Source organism: Bufo gargarizans, unplaced genomic scaffold (genome assembly GCF_014858855.1).
Source record: "Bufo gargarizans isolate SCDJY-AF-19 unplaced genomic scaffold, ASM1485885v1 original_scaffold_896_pilon, whole genome shotgun sequence".
Taxonomy (NCBI): domain Eukaryota; kingdom Metazoa; phylum Chordata; class Amphibia; order Anura; family Bufonidae; genus Bufo; species Bufo gargarizans.
In genome coordinates this window covers 285,754-305,680 of record NW_025334747.1, presented here as the reverse complement: position 1 = coordinate 305,680, position 19,927 = coordinate 285,754, and the positions used below count along the sequence as shown (strand labels likewise).

General features: G+C 40.9%; 1 protein-coding gene across 1 annotated transcript in view; it reads left to right on the top strand.

Moving 5' to 3' along the window:
- The window catches only part of LOC122924212 (high mobility group protein HMGI-C-like), a 184,610-nt gene that overhangs the window by 117,098 nt on the left and 47,585 nt on the right, over positions 1–19,927 (top strand). The window contains exon 4 of the mRNA XM_044275131.1: positions 9,339–9,365. Within this exon, the coding sequence (XP_044131066.1) occupies positions 9,339–9,365 (27 nt within the window). The remainder of the gene's footprint in view (positions 1–9,338; positions 9,366–19,927) is intronic.

The window sequence follows — 19,927 nt, the reverse complement described above, 5'->3', positions numbered from 1 at the left end:
AATTCCAGTAAAACTGGAAGACCAGTTGCGATCTAGACTTTCTCATCCTACATTAGTGCCTGACCTAATAAATGCTGTTTTTACTAAATGATCACAAGTTATCACAAACATACTCCAAAATCTTGTAGAAATTCTTCCCAGAAAGTGTCCAAACACGTTTAGCCTTAGGCCTCTTTCACACGGGCGTCATGTTTTTTGCCCGGATAAGATGCGGGTGCGTTGCGGTAAAATGCACGATTTTTCCGCGCGAGTGCAAAGCGTTTTAATGCGTTTTGCACCTGCATGAGAAAAATCGGCATGTTTGGTACCCAAGTCCCAAGCCCGGACTTCTTCACAGAAGTTCAGGTTTGGGATCGGTGTTGTGTATATTTTATCATTTTCCCTTATAACATTTTTATAAGGGAAGATAATAGCATTCTTAATACAGAATTCTAAGTAAATTAGGGATGGCGGGGTTAAAAAAAAAAATTGTCCTTAGCCGACAGCTCAACATTACAGAAGAAGACAGAGATCCGCAACTACGCGATCAAGTGGACTCGGTGAGTTTATTTTGTTTTTATTTTTAACCCCTCCATCACTATTGTACTTTGCATTCTGTATTCAGAATGCTATTATTTTCCCTTATAACCATGTTATGAGGGAAAATAATACAGATGGGTCCCCATCCCGATCATCTCCTATCAACCATGCGTGAAAATCACCGCTCGTGTGCACAGCCCCATAGTAATGAATGGGTCAGGATTCAGTGCGGGTGCAATGCGTTCAACTCGCGCATTGCACCCGCGTGGAATACTCGCTCGTGTGAAAGGGGCCTTACCGTTTGTATTTGTGTTTGTGTGCTTTAAAAAATGTGTCTATATACACCAAATGTGAGTAAGTTTAAAATTCATCACATCAAAATCAGGACTAGCTGGAACGGTCTTCTAAGGCCTCATGCACACAGGTGTGCCATTTTTTGCGGTCCGCAAACCGCGATAAAATGGAAGCAGCGCGGACAAGAATAGGACATGTTATATTTTGTTAGCTGTCCGCATCTTTTGCGGCCCCATTAAAGTGAATGGATCCGCATCTTGCGGCTCGTATGCGGACCCAAACAGTCGTGTGCATGAAGCCTAAAAGAGATGATCTTTTGAAGAGATTTCACCATGTGTATACTAATTATATAAATATATATATATATATATATATATATATACACACACACTAGCAGAAGGACCCAGCTTCTCAAGGGTATATTTATTTCATCTATTTCACTTAATGTTTGTGTGTGTCGTTAAAAGATATAGACAGTATCCCCCATAACAGTGACATCTACAATACCAGTACCTTAACATTGACCACCCCGTTACCTTTGACCTTCACAGCAGCCTGCCCCTTTACCAGTAAGTTCCACAGGACCCACCCCCTTGACTGTGACCTCCACAGGGGCTCGCCCCCTTAACAGTTGCCTCTACAGCACCTGCCCCTTAACACTGACTATAGGTTACATTCCCCTTAACTGTGACCTCCACCATTCCCGGGCCCCCTTAACAGAGACCTCCACAGTCCCCTGCCTCCTGAACAGTGACCTCCACAGCATCCCACCCCCTTAACAGTGACCTCCACAGTGTCCGCCCCTTTATTAGTGACCTCTACAGTACCCCATCTCCTTAACAGTAATTTCCACAACACCCTGCCCCCTTAACAGTTGCCTCTACAGTATTCTGCTCCTTAACACTGACCTCCATACTGGACCGTCCCCTTAACTGTGACCTCCACAGCAGCCTGACCCCTTATCGGTGACCTCCACAGCACTCCGCACTCTTAACAGTGTCATCCACAGCGCCCTGCCCCTTTAAAGCTGACCTACAGCAGTGAAGAAAAATGGCTGGGTTGTTATGGAAACCTGGTGTAAAACTGTGTATGTGGAAACTGAGGCCCTGCAAGCTTCTGATTGGCTGATAAGGGTCATGTGACCGTGTGTATGGCAGTTTGTATATGAGAAGAAAGACCTGCAGGCTTCTATTGGCTAATGTAGGTCATGTAATGGTGCCATATTTGGATTATTTTCAAATACCCCAGTAACGGTACGCCCTAGAGAGCTGAGACCCGGTCTAAAACCTTCCCGTACACCTGATGTACCTGTGTGCCAAATTTTGTGATATGAGACGGTGTGGATTCCATTAGCGGACATACATACACTCAGCTTTATATAATATATATAATATAAAATGTTTCGTGATATCGACCTGTGATAATTGTGAAATACGTGAGTGCCTTATAATAATTTACAATGAACATATAATCAATAATTTCATCTTTATGCTCTTGTAGAAATATTAATATTAGAAAGCAGTCAGACAAAGGTGTTACCATCTTGAGTTCTTCTGAGCAACTGCCCCTCCACAGTCTGCTCACCTTTTATTTAGTCACAGTAACAATAGAAAGGGGCTGGCCAGTCACCCGCCCACTTCATCTAACAAGGATACAGGAAGTGATGACACAGGAAGATGAGAAAGTTCAGGTACTTGTCAAAGGATAGTGGAGGGCATCAACGTGGCTGGACAGTGCAATGCACACACCCCATCCCTGTATAAGGAAGGATTAGCCATGTCCATTGTCTGATCAGCCAGGTGGCCCCCCATCCCCAATCACTGTCAGCATGGATCCCATTCAATACTGCTCAAAGTGACCAGTATCTAGTGAAAATCATTCTACTGGTTCTTATAGGTTTGAGATTATTTGCGAGACATTGCTACGGCTATTGTCAGTATACGGTACGAGTATACCGACAAGGCAGATATACATGTCTCAAAGGGAACCTGTCACCAGGATTTTGGGTATAGAGCTGAGGACATGGGTTGCTAGATGGCTGCTAGCACATCCGCAATACCCAGTCCCCATAGCTCTGTGTGCTTTTATTGTGTCAGAAAAACGATTTGATACATATGCAAATTAACCTCAGATGAATCCTGTCCCTGACTCATCTCACATACAGGACTCATCTCAGGTTAATTTGCACATGTATCAAATCAGTTTTTTGACACAATAAAAGCACACAGAGCTATGGGGACTGGGTATTGCAGATGTGCTAGAGGCCATCTAGCAACCTATGTCCTCAGCCTTATACACAACATCCTGGTGACAGGTTCCCTTTAAAAGCAGATATGTATCCAGAAAGGGATAGCGAAGCCGCAGCAGAGGTATAATATGTATCTCTCGTTATGCAGACTTTACTTCTCTAATGTGTATAGACATTTGAAGAGAAGAAGCCCAGTGCATTGCACTTAGTGCTCACAAACCGGCAAACTTTCCCCTACACACTGAGAACACGTCTCCAAGCCCATGAGAAGGTTTTCATACTGACAGTTTTACCACTGGTCCCGATTCAACCCAAGTACCCTCTGCTAGAGCATTCTTCGGTTAAATCCGACACAGGGAGACAGATGACAATCTATAAAACACACACACACATCCTAAGATAAAATGTCCGCATAATAAAATTTCCACTACAATGCTGTGGCACTTGAATCTGAGAGGATAGTTGGCGATATTTGCGGAAAATGTTTTAAGAAGTATGTGTTTCATCAAATTTGGCAGATTTGACTTCTAAGCCATGAGATTTGTGCTATTTCCCCTAAATTCAGTCTTATGTCACTATCAAATTTGACAGGGAGAAAAGTCTCGAAACAGTTATGCAGATATGGCGCATAAATGTATCCCATTGTGTTTACCATTGTATATGTCCTGATCAGGGCATTGGATACTTTACTGATATAAGGAGATTCATGTTAAACATTTGCAACTGTGCGTCCATCAGACAAAGCATAGCCATAAAAACTACAGTCATTTTTCGTTTGTCCACTAGATGGTGTAAATATGAACATAAGTTTTTACATTTGCTCAGGTGCTATGTATGCTACTCAGATATTGAGGCAAAGATAATAATGTATGGTTACTTAAGATAGCATTATTATGCATCTTATTTCAACCTTTTTATGCATTGATCAAACTTCATATCCATCACATATATGTACTGTCTGTGGTCTGCAAGTTATCGTGGCAGAGTCACTGTCCTGGTTTAGGGCTCATGTACATGACTGTGATACAGTCTGTTCAGAGGAGCCACAGCCGGCCCGGGAAACATGTCCCGTGTGTCTGCTGGATCTGCCTGGCCGACTGCGGCTCCTCTGAACTGACTGTATCATAGTGTGTTATGATAGTCAGATCATATTTAATCGTGGATCCCTCGTACTGAATTCAGACACATGTACTGTGTTTCCCAGGATCATCATGGTCATGTGCATGAGCCCTTATACCCTAACATGAACACTGTACCTGTAGGAGAAATTCTGTTATTATAGAAGTACCATGTGCTCTACTGTGTTACACTGGGGAGTGCAGCTTATTATTCGTGGAAGCTTCTCTCATCTACAAGCCATGATTCACAGCTTTCTCACGCGTCTCATGTGGAAAGAAAGCCAGGATGACCTCAGGATAGGTCATCAATATCAGATTTGTGGTGGTCAGACTCCCGGCATTCTTGCCCGATCAGCTATTTGGAGAGATTGCCTCGCTCTTGCGTCCTCTTCAAGTTACCTGTGTGCCATCTCCTTCGTAGCGGCAGCACAGTGTCATTACAACTGCTCATCCTATTCACTTGAATGGGACAGTCCTAGAGCAGTTTTAATTACACTATGCTGCCTCTACAAGTGAGAGGATGTGCAAGTAATTTTGAAGAGGAAGCAGTGCCCATGTAACGTTATACTTCCCTCCCTCGTTAGAGTTCCCTACCCTCGTCACTTCCGGTCGCACCGGACATGGCGTGAGGAGGTGGGCCGCGCCGCGCAGGCACACAACGACGGGTTAGGGAAATTTCACAGCAGAGTGCGCATGCGCTGGGAGCCTCGCCGGCGGTAAGGGTAGGGAAAAATGATGGGCCAGTGCGCAGGCGCTGTGATCGGATGTATGTTCTCAGCTGGACACCGGGAGCCTCACCAGCGGTTAGGGAAGGGAAAAATTATATACGGGCCAGTGCTTTTTTCCTACCCTAACAGCTGGTGACATGCGCAGTGTCAGCCGGTGTCCAGCTGAGAACATTCATCCGATCACCGCGCCTATTCCTGGCATAGATTGTAACAGATGTGATGGGCTTGTTGTGTCGGTCCTGCACTGCCTGCTACCCATCTGCCTCCACCCACTTCGGAAAAATGGCGAGTGGAGCTTCAAACCCCCAAAAAGCAGCTTACGCAAGTATGGCATGCTCCAAACTTTACAACTTTTTGGTGCTAGTTTTCTGGCATACAGAGGATAATAAATGCGCCCTACTGTTTCTAGTTGGGAGTGTTCAACAGATAGGAAGTCTGCACACATTAAATATATGCATTACATGTTGTAGACATATAAGATATTTGGTTGACTTTCTTTCCAGTTAAACTAAGGTTTATTTGAGAAGTGTGTGAATGTGCTAGAAGTTCAAGAGCACACACCATTCATAAATCTAAAAACACATGAAGAAAAACCCTCCATGTAGTGTCTGGAGCCACTGGGTGCCACAAGCTGGAAAAACATGCACATGGTTATAACCCTGACAAGCACTGAAACATTCAAGGGTCTGTTTGTATGGTGGTCTGAGAAGTATGGAGTTCATTTTTGAGAAGGGCAGCTTTCAAAATTGCTGTGACACATACTAGGCAGGACGCCAGAGCTAGCCTGCTTTCAGACTTTGTCTTTCCCCTCATTGAAGTGTCAGAAAGTAATTCATAGAGCATTTGGTAGAGCTGGCAGCTTTTTCATTGAGTTCCAGTGTGGCAAAGTCACATGAGTTCAGGACCTCAAGCTAAACGATGCACAGTGATTTAGTGAGGAGTAGAAATCAGTCTAGAAGAATGTCTGTGTTTGATGTGGTTTTAACATCATTTCAAGTGTGATTAATATTACAGAAATGCAAAGTGAAAATTACTTTAGGATTTTAGCATTATTGTTCCGAAATATTTAACTGGGAATTGTCTTTTGCTTTTTTATTTCTTTGCATTAATTTATCTAACTTTATTGTAATTTATTTTCCATTTGTTGTAATATTAAATAATATTATTTAACTGAAATAGCTTGCAAGATTGGCCTTGAGTGTATTCCTATTGGTTACATTGCAAGTAATGAGGCATTTTTTTTTTTTTTTTTTTTAAAGGGGTGGTTTAATAAAAAGCAGCCCCTTTCAAAACGCACCCTCTAGTCCTGGCAAAATTAGCTACTGTTGCAAGTGTACTATTTTATGGTTGCCATTTCAGATGAATAACCATCCATCCATGTAATACAAGGCTGGTCCGAGTCCATCAGAACGATAACCACTCATACAAAGTGACTGTCTATTCTGGCACAGTGCATATCGGATAACCCCTGTAATGGAGCAATATTAAATTCTATTTGAAGGCATCCACTTTCCACTTTGAAAATAATAGTTTAAATATTTTGAAAGATATTTGTATAAACTATCTAGCAGAAGAACTGTCTCTATCAAAGCTTACATTTTTCATAAAGAACAACGCTTATATCAAACATACATACCACCACAGTTTATTGAATTTGACACACCTGGAAAATATACGATCACTTGATGCTATGTATAAAAATGTGGCTCAAGGGCATCATAAATATAGCATTCTATTCAAGCACAGCCCTCTCTAATCTTTTCTATAAAAGTTCTGAAAAGAGCGGAGCAAGCCTGCTCTGCTGTTTCCCAAACTCCCATAGTAAATGGAGGGTGATTCATGAACAGACTTGAAATTAATGAAGATGTCTGTGCATGTGTAGCCACTTCTCCATTCACAGGTGCTGTGGTAAGGCAGTCCCAGAATTGGAACCCACATCTGGCAGACATTTTTGGCATATCCTGTGGATATGCCATACATGTCTAAGATGGGGAAAGCCCATTTAAAAGGGGTATTCCCATCTCAGACATTGGGGGCATATCGCTAGGATATGCCCCCAATCTCTGATAGGTGTGGGTCCCACATCTACACTTAGAACAGAGCCGGCAAAGTTATGAAGCATGCGCAGCCACCCTCCATTCATTCCTATGGGAGTGCTGAAAATAGCTGAGCACTTGCTCGGCTCTTTCTGTCAGCCCCATAGAAGTGAATGGGGAGCGGAGGCTGCGCTTGCTCAGAGAGGTTCCCATTCATTCCAGTGGGCACGCATGCAATGTAGTGGAAAGCGGGAAAAAAATTCTAAATGGGGTGGAATTCTAAAAAAGAAGACAATTACGCAACAGTTTTATGGGTTTTGTTTTTACAGCATTTCCTATGCGGTAAAACTGACCTGTTACTTTTATTCTCCAGGTCAGTACGATTACAATAATACCATATATATATATATATATATATATATATATATATTATACAGAGCTGTGTGAGGGCTCATTTTTGTGGGGCAATCTGTACTTTTTATTTATACTATTTTGGGATGTGTATGACTTTTTGATCACTTTTGATTCAGTTTTTTGGGGGGATGTCAAGCGATCAAACAACGGTGAATCGGCCATTTTGACTTTTTTCCTTTTTACAGTTTGCAGTATGGGATGAATATTTTTATATTAATAGTAACTGCATTTTCACATACATCAATTTCTATTATGTTTATTTTTTATTGTTTATGTATTTTTATTTTGGGGAAAAGGTGATTTTATTTATAATTTTAAAAACCTTTTTACATTTCTTTTTACGATTTTTAGTAGTTCCCATAGGGAACTATATTTATTATACTCATTTATATATTTGTGACATATTCCGCAGCACTTTACAGATATTAGCATCACACTGTCCCCAATAGGGCTCACAATCTAAGTTCCCTATCAGTATGTCTTTGGAAAATGGGAGGAAACATACAAACTCCATGCAGATGTTGTCCTTGGTCGGATTCAAACCCAGAAACCCCAGCACTGCATCAAGCAATCAAGATTCCTTTTATCATAGAGTTTAATGCATTAGCATTGGAGTCTATGAGAATTTCACTATTGCACTGTTCTAATGAACCCTGCCACAGACAGGCTTTCCATAGGAACTAATGTGCGTCAGCCTCTTGTCACTCAGGAGGATAGAGGCTGTCGCACACACACTCCTGCTCCCCCGATCCTTGCCAGGGGAGATCTGGTGCACAGCCAGGAGAGCGCACTCCCAATCTTTAACCTCCCAGGTGACATGGTCAGATACCCGACTTCCGACTTAAATTTACATGAGGTGGTTGAAAAGGAGTTAATTTCTGATCCAACCTACATGTATTTGATATTTTTCACGGGACACATTAGACCATTCTTTTGTGTCAATACATGACAAAATATTTTTTAAAAAACTACATTTTAAGGAAAAACTGAAAATTATTTAAAAAAAATTATATTTTTTCTTTATCAATTTTTTTCCTGTTGCAAAAGATTTCAAAACAAAACATTTCTAAAACCATTACTGTATGTATGTACTGTAAAAATGAATGCTACTTATGTAAAAAATTACTGGCTTGGCTCACCACAAGACTTCAAAGGATTGGAGTGCATTTTGGATTTTGGTGGCCTATTTTTATATTGCTGGTTCTATGGCACTGTACTGCCAGCGCAGATGTTGTGCAGTGTCGAAACATTAGAAACTCCTTCAAAGTGACAATTAATTTTTTGTTGACTCCTAATTCATTTTAGCTATATTTAGTTTAGTGTTTTTTTTCTCTGCCTGTTTTTTTATATATATATACAAACGCACGCATTTATAAAAAAATAATTAATGTCCAAATGTCCCTAAGATGAATACCTTAGAGCAGGGATTTCAAACTCGTGGTCCCCCAGCTGTTGCAAAACTACAACTTCTATCATGTCCAGACAGCCTACAGCTGTCAGGGCATTCTAGGAGTTGTAGATTTGCAACAGCTGGAGGGCCACGTTTGTTATCGCTGCTCTTCATTTTTTGCGTTCCGTATACAGGCCATATTTTTATTCCATATACGGTCCTTATACGGAATCATTCATTTCAATGGGTCCACCAAAGATGTGGACAGCACTCTGTGTGCTGTCCGCATCCGTTGCTCTGTTCCGTGGCCCTGCAAAAATTATGAGGCATATCCTAGTCTTGTCCGTTTTGCGGACAAGAATAGGCATTTTTATAATGGGCCTCCTGTTCCGTTCCGCAAATTGCAGAAGGCACACGGGCGGCATCCGTTTTTTGCGGACCGCAAAAAACTGCACGGTCACGTGCATGAGCCCTAACTCAGATGACTGCATAGATGTGAATTCATTTGAGGATAAGAATTATAACTATATTCAACATGTTACCAAATTATCTGCAACTCAACTTTTTTTTTTTTTTTTCTTTTCTTTGCAGCCGCAACAGGAAAAAAAGTCTGGTCAGGTAAACAACAATTTTATTATTTTTAACATATATGTATAATGTAACAGACTGTGTCCAGAGTCCAGGTGAAGTAATTTGAAGTAAATATTTTGTTAAAAGGGGGTTTTGAGATGGCTCACCCCTTGGACAACAATTGGGAAGGGTGCACCTACAAGGAAGGTTACACCCAATCTTCAAGGAATAATATATAAATAGGAAAGTAGTAGGGCACACCTACACTTGGATACACATAGGAGATTTGTTAAAATTTGATTTATTAATACAAACATAAAATATGCATAAACCTGGATTAAACAAATATTCGCATGCTATACATTTAGTAATATTAGAAAAATGAATAAAATGGTAGAATGCACACTATGACACAACTCATACGTATAGTCCTGGAGTAGGAAGGATAAAATCTTCCTAAGGCTCTATTTGTCCGTAATGCAGTGCTCACAGAAACGTATGTATAGCATGCGAATATTTGTTTAATCCAGGTTTATGCATATTTTATATGTTTGTTTGAATAAATCAAATTTTAACAAATCTCCTATGTGTATCCAAGTGTAGGTGTGCCCTACTACTTTCCTATTTATATTTTGTTAAAAGGATTGTCCAATTTTTTTTTTTTTTTTTTTTTACCAAAGTGATTGGAAGCCTGGTCAAATAATCAAGCTGTGCCCAATCTGATCAAGCACCACCAGTCTGTCATCTTCCCAGTCTGCAGCAAGGGACATATTGTTTGGATGCAGCAGTTATGTTCCATACACCACTGAAGCCAACCCCTGGCCTCAGCAGTCTTGCTCCATGTACTGAATGTCGCCACTGCAACCAAACAATATGTCACTGGCTGCAGCCTTTTTATTATTTTACCAAGCCCCCCACCCATCACTTTGGTAATATGAAAATAAACTCAAACACCTTTTTATGGAATGCTACTAAACATGTTAAAGGTGTTGACCAAGTTTTTATTCATGACCTATCCTCAGGATAGGTCAGCAATATTAGATCGGCAGGGGTCCGGCACCTGACACCCCCGCTGATCAGCTGGTGGAAGGGATGGTGCTCGCCATTGTTTACCTGCTTGCTGTCGCACAACAGTGGTGAGCAGGTGTAACTACAAGAAGCTGTCCCATTCATTTCAATGGGACGGCTCATTCCTATTCAAGTGTATAGGAACAAGCCGTCCCCTGGAAGTGAATGGGATAGCTTCTTGTAGTTACACCTGCTCACCACAGCTGTTGCAACGGCGAGCTTGCCTTCTCTTTAACCAGTCCAATTGGCGGGGTTGCCGGGTGTCGGACCCCCGCAGATCTGATATTGATGACCTATCTTGAGGATAGATCATCAATAATAATAACTTGGACAACCCCTTTAATTTTTTTATATTCTGCTCATTTGCTGATTTCATATTTATGTAATTGCTTTTTGGGGTTTGAAAAGTCAAAATATGCTTACTATTCTAATAGCATATTATTACCTTTGCCAGGCTTTGTTCACATCAGTGCTGGAGGCTCCAGAGACTCCATTGCAGATTGTCTAGTGTTTTGTAGTGCGCACAGCACTACTTCTGTCAAAACGACCGGTGGAACTTGATCGGTAGCATTAAAAGTCTTTGGGGTCTGTGTGGCACAGCTAGTGTCCACAGTGCAATAGATACAACAACAGTGTGGCTGTTGGTCAGTATTTAGATTTTCAGCACAAAAACAGATGTGTATGGGAACTAGATAAGTATGAATGTTGGCCTCCTATTCTGTGTTTAGTCCCTTCCCCCCGGTTTTGGGTTTGAAAATGTAATGCAAAAATCTGACATTGTATGTTCCTCAAAATTTCCAAATATGGCCTTATTGACCCCCTACTATTTTAAAGGCTATGTACACCTTTGGGGGCAATTATTGCACTGTACTCATTTCAATTGGTCTTGAACCACTGTCTTTGTGCAAAATGTATCTAGTAGCAGGCTCTGAATTTTTTATGTGTTCTGTCAGGCAGCTAAGCTGACGTGCTCGGTTTCTATGATCTCTAACCTTGTAAACACTCATTACAGCTCAATTCTTATGTTACTGATAAGAATGTGGCTTAAATAAGTGTTCATGACCTTTTAGTAAATAAGAGATTAGATGACCGTAAAGTCAAGTAAAAAGTGCAATTCACACAGCTAGAAAAACAGTTAATCCTTTGTGACAGAACAGCTCAATATTTTTAATAAAGACCATAAAAAATTATTTTTAGCCCAAAATGAGTAAAATACAATGATCAAAAAATGCCCCTGAAGGTGTACATAGCCTTTATGGAGTACACTAGAATTTTGACTATACCAAGGCTGATTTACTGATCCTGTAGAAAGTGTAAGCCTAGCAGTGATGGCTAACCTTTGGCACTCCAGCTGTGGCGAAACTACAACTCCCAGCATGTTCCATTCATTTATATGGAGTTCTTAGAACAGCCAATCAAGTATATATCTTGGGAGTCGTAGTTTTACCACACACGGAGTGACGGAGGTTAGTCATAGACTGTCATTCTAAAGATGTGCCAATTTTGTCACCATGGCTCATTCTGAAATACATTTCATGCATGGCTATATACATTTGTTTAATATTATACCACCTATTGGTTGGCATACTTTGTGATCTTGTATACCAATGCATTATAGCCCCTGTTTATTAGGCTGTGCATATAGTATAGTCTGATAGGCATACAGTCATGGCAGGCATCTATTTCATTCAGTACAAAACGGCAATTAAAAAATGAAAAAATTAATTTAAGAGGGTAGGAAAAAACAACAATAATTGGTAGACCTTTGGTACATAAAAAGATATCAAAAGGTCTGAGCAACGGCGGAAAAAAAAAAATCATGATACAGCCTATGTAGAAAACTGTGAATAAAGTTAGGTGGAATTAGCTGAAGCCCGGGTGATTCAGGAGGCCCATAAATGAAGAATTTTGTTTGTTCCCCTTATTTGATGGAAATTGTGCCGCTATTATTTTTGTTTTTATGCTCCTATAATGTAGCAGAGCTGAAGTAATTAATGGGTATCTGAATGAAGCCTAACCTACACAAATGCCCCAATGATTTCACAACAATACAGAAATATACTTTTACTTTCTTTAATTCATATAAATGAATAACCGAATCACCGTTAAAACACTATAAAATTAAGTGTATTACTATTGTACCAGTATAATTTGTTTCATCACAGCTCAGCTGCATCCATACGTTTTGAACACTTTCATTATGGGCATTTGTGTTTTATGATCTCTACTCTTCTAGTGAGGAGGTCCATAGCTAGTTCTCCTTTGTAGATAGGTCAGCCTCCCTTGTGTGGTTAATTTCCTGTGAACTACAGGATTACATCAGCATCTATCAGTTCCCTTCTGGTACCTCTCAGACACTTCTGTTCTCCATTAAAGGGGTTGTTCATTTTATGGGACTCTTTCAGCAGAAACCCCCCTTCCCTTCCGTGGCTGGACCTGCGGAGGGAAGCATACTTACCTGCTCCCCTACACTGGGTACACACTCCTTGGCTTATTTGCTACACCACTCATGTCCCTTGCTGTCGCATCTGGTTTCATGCCAATGCAGCCAATGACTTGCCACAGTGGTGACCTACTCCCCTTTGTCACGTCACTGCTTTGGCCTTTCATTGACTGAAGCAGTGTCAAATCAGTATTGACAGCGTGGGACCTGAGCACTGCAGGGGGGGAAAATGAGCTGGGACCCAGCAACTGGGAGCAAGGAAGGCTGTGGAGTCAGTAAGCCATAGTTCTGACTCCTACTCTTGCATTTTATCACCCCAATTCCAGTTCCGACTTCTTAAATGGGCAATAATTTAGTAATAAATTTACTGTAGTAAAATGGCAAAATAGGGCTTTATTTTACTATGATATAATTTCATATCAGGACGTAGAACTTTAGCCATATTTATTTGAATATAATTTCTGAAATTTTCTGTAAGAAAATATGTAATAAGTTATGCACTATGCATTTAACAACTGGAAACACTGTTATACACTTAAATGGGTTGCCTCTAGTGTTGGGCGAGCATGCTCGGCCGAACACTAATTTTACTCGAGCATCGCGATGCTCGGCACACCGCGGTGTTCAGCCGAATACCGCACTTGCTCAAATACGATGCTCGAATCTCCTCTCCGCAGCCAATAAACGTGCAGGTATGTACTGCCATTCATTGTAATGCCATAGCGATGTTGGCTACTGGCATTACAGTGATTGGCTGGCCGGAACATTCGGCTCAGTCTTAGGGCTCATGCGCACGACCGTATGCCCTCCGAGACATACGGTCCGTGAGCGGACAATATGTCCCAGAGCGGCATATATCGTGCGCACATTATCATAGGTAGCCTATGATACTGTGCACTCCCGTGCGCACGATGTATGCCACTCCGGGACATGTGGCCCGCTCACGGACCATATGTCCCGGAGGGCATACGGTCGTGTGCATGAGCCCTTAGTCATGGAGAGCTGGAGAGCAGAAGGGAGAGATAGTGTAGGGAGTGAAATAGGAATATTTTAGTTTTTATACTTGTTATAGACCCAAAAGTCTTTTTAACCCTATAAGGACACAGCCATATTTCACCTTAAGGACCAGGCCATTTTTTGCAAAACTGACCAGTGTCCCTTTAAGTGGTGATAACTTTAAAACGCTTTGACTTATCCAGGCCATTCTGCGATTTTTCGTCACATGTTGTACTTCATGACACTGGTAAAGTTGAGTCAAAAAAATTCATTTTTATTTATAAAAAAATACAAAATTTGCCCAAAATTGGGAAAAATTAGCAAATTGCCAAGTTTCATTTTCTCTACTTTTATAATACATAGTAATACCTACAAAAATAGTTATTACTTTACATTCCCCATATGTCTACTTCATGTTTGGATCATTTTGGGAATTACATTAAATTTTTGGGGCATGTTACAAGGCTTAGAAGTTTAGAAGCAAATCTTGAAATCTTTCAGAAATTTTCAAAAACCCACTTTTCAAGGACCAGTTCAGGTCTGAAGTCACTTTGTGAAGCTTACATAATAGAAACCACCCAAAAATGACCCCATTCTAGAAACTACACCCCTCAAGGTATTCAAAACTGACTTTACAAACTTTGTTAACCCTTTAGGCTTTCCACAAGAATTAATGGAAAATAGAGATACATTATACATTTTGGCAGATTTTCCATTGTAATAATTTTGTTCCAGTTACAAAGCAAGAGTTAACAGCCTAACAAAGCTCAATATTTATGGCTCTGATTCTGTAGTTTACAGAAACACCCCATATGTGGTCGTAAACCGCTGTACGTGCACACGGCAGGGCACAGAAGAAAAGGAATGCCATATGTTTTTTGGAAGGCAGATTTTGCTGGACTGGTTTTTTGACACCATGTCCCATTTGAAGCCCCCCTGATGCACCCCTAGAGTAGAAACTCCAAAAAAGTCACCCCATTTTAGAAACTACGGGATAGGGTGGCAGTTTTGTAGGTACTATTTTAGGGTACATATGATTTTTGGTTGCTCTATATTACACTTTTTGTAAGGCCAGGTAACAAGAAATAGCTGTTTTGGCAGTTTTTATTTTTTGTTATTTACAACATTCATCTGACAGGTTTGATCATGTCGTATTGATTTCATTTTTTAAACAAAAAAAAATCATGTTTTAGTGTCTCCATATTCTGAGACCCATAGTTTTTTCAGTTTCTGGGCGATTATATTGGGTAGGGTATGATTCTTGCGGGGTGAGATGACTGTTTGATTGGCACTATTTTGGGGTGCGTGTGACTTTTTGATCGCTTGCTATTACACTTTTTGTGATATAAGGTGACAATAAATGGCTTTTTTTACACAGTTTTTATTTTTTTTACGGTATTCACCTGAGGGGTTAGGTCATGTGATATTTTTATAGAGCATGTGGATACGGACGTGGAGATACCTAATATGTATACTTTTTTTTATTTATGTACGTTTTACACAATAACAGCTCTTTTAAAACAAAAAAAATGATGTTTTAGTGTCTCCATATTCTGAGCCAGTTTTTTTTTTTCTTTTGGGGGCAATTGTCTCAGGTAGGGGCAAATTTTTTGCGGGATGAGGTGACAGCTAGAGTGGTACTATTTTGGTGTGCATACGCCTTTTTGATCGCTTGCTGTTTGACTTTTTGTGATATAAGGTGACCCAAAAAATAGTTTATTTAGCACAGTTTTTTTTTTTTTTTACAGTGTTCATCTGAGGGGTTAGGTCATATGATATCTTTATAGAGCTGGTCGAAATATTGCTCTCAGAACATGGAGACAATTAAACATAATTTTTTGTTTCAAAAATGCTATTATTGTGTTAAAGTGAAATAAATAAAAAAGTATATATATCACCACAGTCCGTAACAACCAGCTATATAAAAATATTACATGACCTAACCCCTCAGGGAAACACCGTAAAAAAATTAATAAAAAGAGTGCAAAAAAAAGCCTAAAATCAAATAAAGTGCAACACCAAGTGATCAAAAAGGCATATCTCCCCCAAAATAGTACCAATCAAACTGTCACCTCATCCTGCAAGAAATGAGACCCTAACTAAGACAATCGGTCAAAAAAATTAAAAAGCTATGGCTCTCAGACTATGGAGACACTAAAACATCATTTATTTATTTTTTCAAAAATGCTATTATTGTGTAAAACTTAAATAAATAAGAAAAACTATACATATTAGGTATTGCCACATCCGTAACAATCTGATCTATAAAATTGTTACATTACCTAACCCCTCAAGGAAACACCGTAAAAAAAAAAAAAAAAAACTGTGCAAGAAAAACATAAAATCAAATAAAGTGCAACACCAAGTGATCAAAAAGGCATATCTCCCCCAAAATAGTACCAATCAAACTGTCACCTCATCCTGCAAGAAATGAGACCCTAACTAAGACAATCGGTCAAAAAAATTAAAAAGCTATGGCTCTCAGACTATGGAGACACTAAAACATCATTTATTTATTTTTTCAAAAATGCTATTATTGTGTAAAAATTAAATAAATAAGAAAAAGTATACATATTAGGTATTGCCACATCCGTAACAATCTGATCTATAAAATTGTTACATGACCTATCCCCACAGGTGAACGCTGTAAAAATAAATAAATAAAAACTGCGCTAAAACAACAATTTTTTTGGTCAACTTGCCCCATAAAGTGTAATAATGAATGATCAAAATATCATATGTACCCAAAAATGGTACCAATAAAATGTCAACTCTTCCTGCAAAAAATGAGCCCATGCACAAGACGATCGGCAGAAAATTTTAAAAAAATATGGCTTTTAGAAAATGGAGACGCAAAAACATAATTTTTTCTTTAAAAATGCTTTATTATGTAAAACTGAAACAAACAAACAAAGTAGACATATTTGATATCATTGCGTCCGTAACATTTTTTTAACAGCCATCACACGTCTGACGTAAAAAAATAAAACATGTTCTATCTTGTCCGTTTTTCAAAAATGGGTCCATTTTTAACATCCGTTTATCAAAAAGGTATCGGTGAAATAAACTTCTGTTAAAAATATCCCCACATTTTTTTTCACTGTCGTGTGCATGTATCCTTCTGTCTATAATATCTGTGAGTGCTTTTTGCAGTCTGTTGTGTATGCATCGCAGTGACATCACAGCCTTGGGATGTTAGAAGAGGAACAGACAGCAGGGGAGTGTGGCAGGCTTGGGCACTAGAGAGCCATTTTTCATAGTAATAAAAGTGTTTTTCTTGGACATTATCACGACTGGCGTACCGATTACATACGTGACGCCAAGGGAGGGGAAAGGAAGGCCCTGTCCAAGGGAGAGGGAAAGATGGTGACCCTTAACTCACCTTGAGGCTGGCACCTGACTGCCCTGACGTCCCTAGTCGGGTTTCTCACCCATACGCCGATCACGTTCCTAAACCCTGGCTTTCCCTAAGATGAGCCCTACGTGGTGAATAGGGCGGTGGGAACACTAGTCCGCACCACTAACACTAAAGGGAAACACTAGGGAGAAGACAGACAATACTGACAAAACATATAGTCCCAGGTGGGCGACAACAAACAACCAACAGGGATCCGGAGGGTAATGTTCTGGTACGACAACCAGGGACAACAGCAACTCAGCTCCAGTGGGTCAGTATAAAAGTCCAGGCAGGAAGCTCTATATCTGGAAACCAGAGAAGTGGGAGAGGGGAATATAAGGAGGTTGGGAGTGCCAGACAAGAAACAGCTGAGGAGAAGAAGCTACGGATCCCTGAGTGAGACAAAAAGGATTGCAAGGCAAACCCAGAAAGCTTCCATTAAGTAACAGCGCTATCTTTAGACATAGAGCACGCAGCCACCCGCTGCGACTTCCTGACCCTGGGTATAACGGAGTCAGACGTGGCTCTTGACACCCTTGTGACAGTACCCCCCTTTCCACGAGGGGCCTCCGGACACTCAGGACCAGGTCTCTCAGGAGGAGAGGCATGAAAAGCCTAAACTATTCCATTTGCCAGGAGACGGACCCTGAGAGTACAGCCCCCACTCCCACCTCTGACGCATCTACTTCAATAAAAGGCTGGGAGACATCAGGTTGGATTAGTACCAGTGCCGAGGTAAACCTCTCTTTTAGAGAGGAAAATGCCATTTTGGCGTCGTCAGACCTTAGAAAAATCTGTCCCCTTCCTAGTCATGTCAGTAAGGGGTTTGACAATCACAGAATAGTTTTTAATGAATTCTATAGAAATTTGCGAAATCCAAAAACCGTTGCAGTGCTTTAATGTTCTCAGGAAGATCCCAATCTAGAATTGCCTGGACTTTCCTAGGATCCATACGGAAACCTGAAGCAGATAATAGATATCCCAGGAACTGTATCTCCTGAACGGCGAAAACACACTTCTCAATTTTCGCATATAATTTATTCGTCTGTAGGACCTGCAGTACCTGTCTGACATGTACCTCATGTGTCTTCAGATCAGACGAGTAAATTAAAATATCATCTAGGTATATCACCACAAACCTGGCGATAAGATGAGTAAAAATGTAATTAACGAAATGTTGGAAGACAGCGGGAGCATTGGTTAGACCGAAAGGCATGACTAGATTTTCATAATGCCCCTCCGGGGTGTTAAAGGCTGTCTTCCACTTATCCCCTTCCTTGATACGAATCAGATTGTAGGCCCCCCTAAGATCAAGTTTGGAGAACCACTTAGCACCCGCAATCTGATTAAACAGGTCCGGAATGAGAGGAAGAGGGTATGGGTCTCGGATGGTTATCCGGCTTAGTTAGCGGAAATCTAGGCAAGGACGCAGGCCCCCATCTTTCTTTTTAACAAAGAAAAACCCTGCAGCCACGGGTGATGAAGAGGGTCTGATGTGTCCCTTAGCCAAGCTCTCGGAGATATAATCTTTTATGGCTTGTCTCTCGGGACCCGAAAGATTATATAACCTGGTCTTGGGTAATTTTGCATCGGGACACCACTTTTCAGAGAAAACATTCTCAAAGTCTGAAACAAAAGTAGGTAGAGTAGCTATGGAGGAGACTAAGCAATTGCTATTTAAGCAATTTTCTCTGCAATGCTCACTCCACTCCAAAATCTCCCTGGCCTGCCAATCCACCACTGGATTGTGCGCTACTAACCAGGGAAGACCCAATACCACAGAAGTGGGAAGACCCTCCAGAACATAACATGATAGACACTCGTTATGGTGGTCCCCTACATGAAGGTGTAAGTTACGGACAATATGAGTAAGGTTTCTCTGAGATAGAGGAGCAGAGTCGATAGCGAAAATGGGAATAGGTCTCTGTAGCGTACAGAAAGACAAATCATAGTCTGGGCAAAATGGGCATCTATCAAATTTACTCCTGCTCCACTGTCTAGGAAGAAAGAAGTAGTCTCTGTCTTAACACCAACAACAACAACCGCTGGCAACACAAATTGAGATGTTCGTATGGAGGAAACGTATACCCCCTGGCTGACATCCTCCACACAGCCTGGGGTCAGTAGTTTTCCGACGGTCTTGTTTTTGAGTATGGAAGGACAGACATTAATGAAATGACCCCTCCCCCCACAGAAAAAACAAACCCCACGCAAACTGGGCATCTAAAGGGAAACACTAGGGAGAAGACAGACAATACTGACAAAACATATAGTCCCAGGTGGGCGACAACAAACAACCAACAGGGATCCGGAGGATAATGCTCTGGTACGACAACCAGGGATAACAGCAACTCAGCTCCAGTGGGTCGGTATAGAAGTCCAGGCAGGAAGCTCTATATCTGGCAACCAGAGAAGTGGGAGAGGGTAATATAAGGAGGTTGGGAGGGCCGGACAAGAAACAGTTGAGGAGAAGCTACGGATCCCTGAGTGAGACAAAAAGGATTGCAAGGCAAACCCAGAAAGCTACCATTAAGTAACAGCACTATCTTTAGACATAGAGCGAGCAGCCACCCGCTGCGACTTCCTGACCCCGGGTATAACGGAGTCAGACGTGGCTCTTGACACTCTCGTGACAGACATAGAATGAAACCCCAGATGGCTAGGGTTGAGCGAATCGAGCTTCAAATCATAGATGCGAAGTTGATG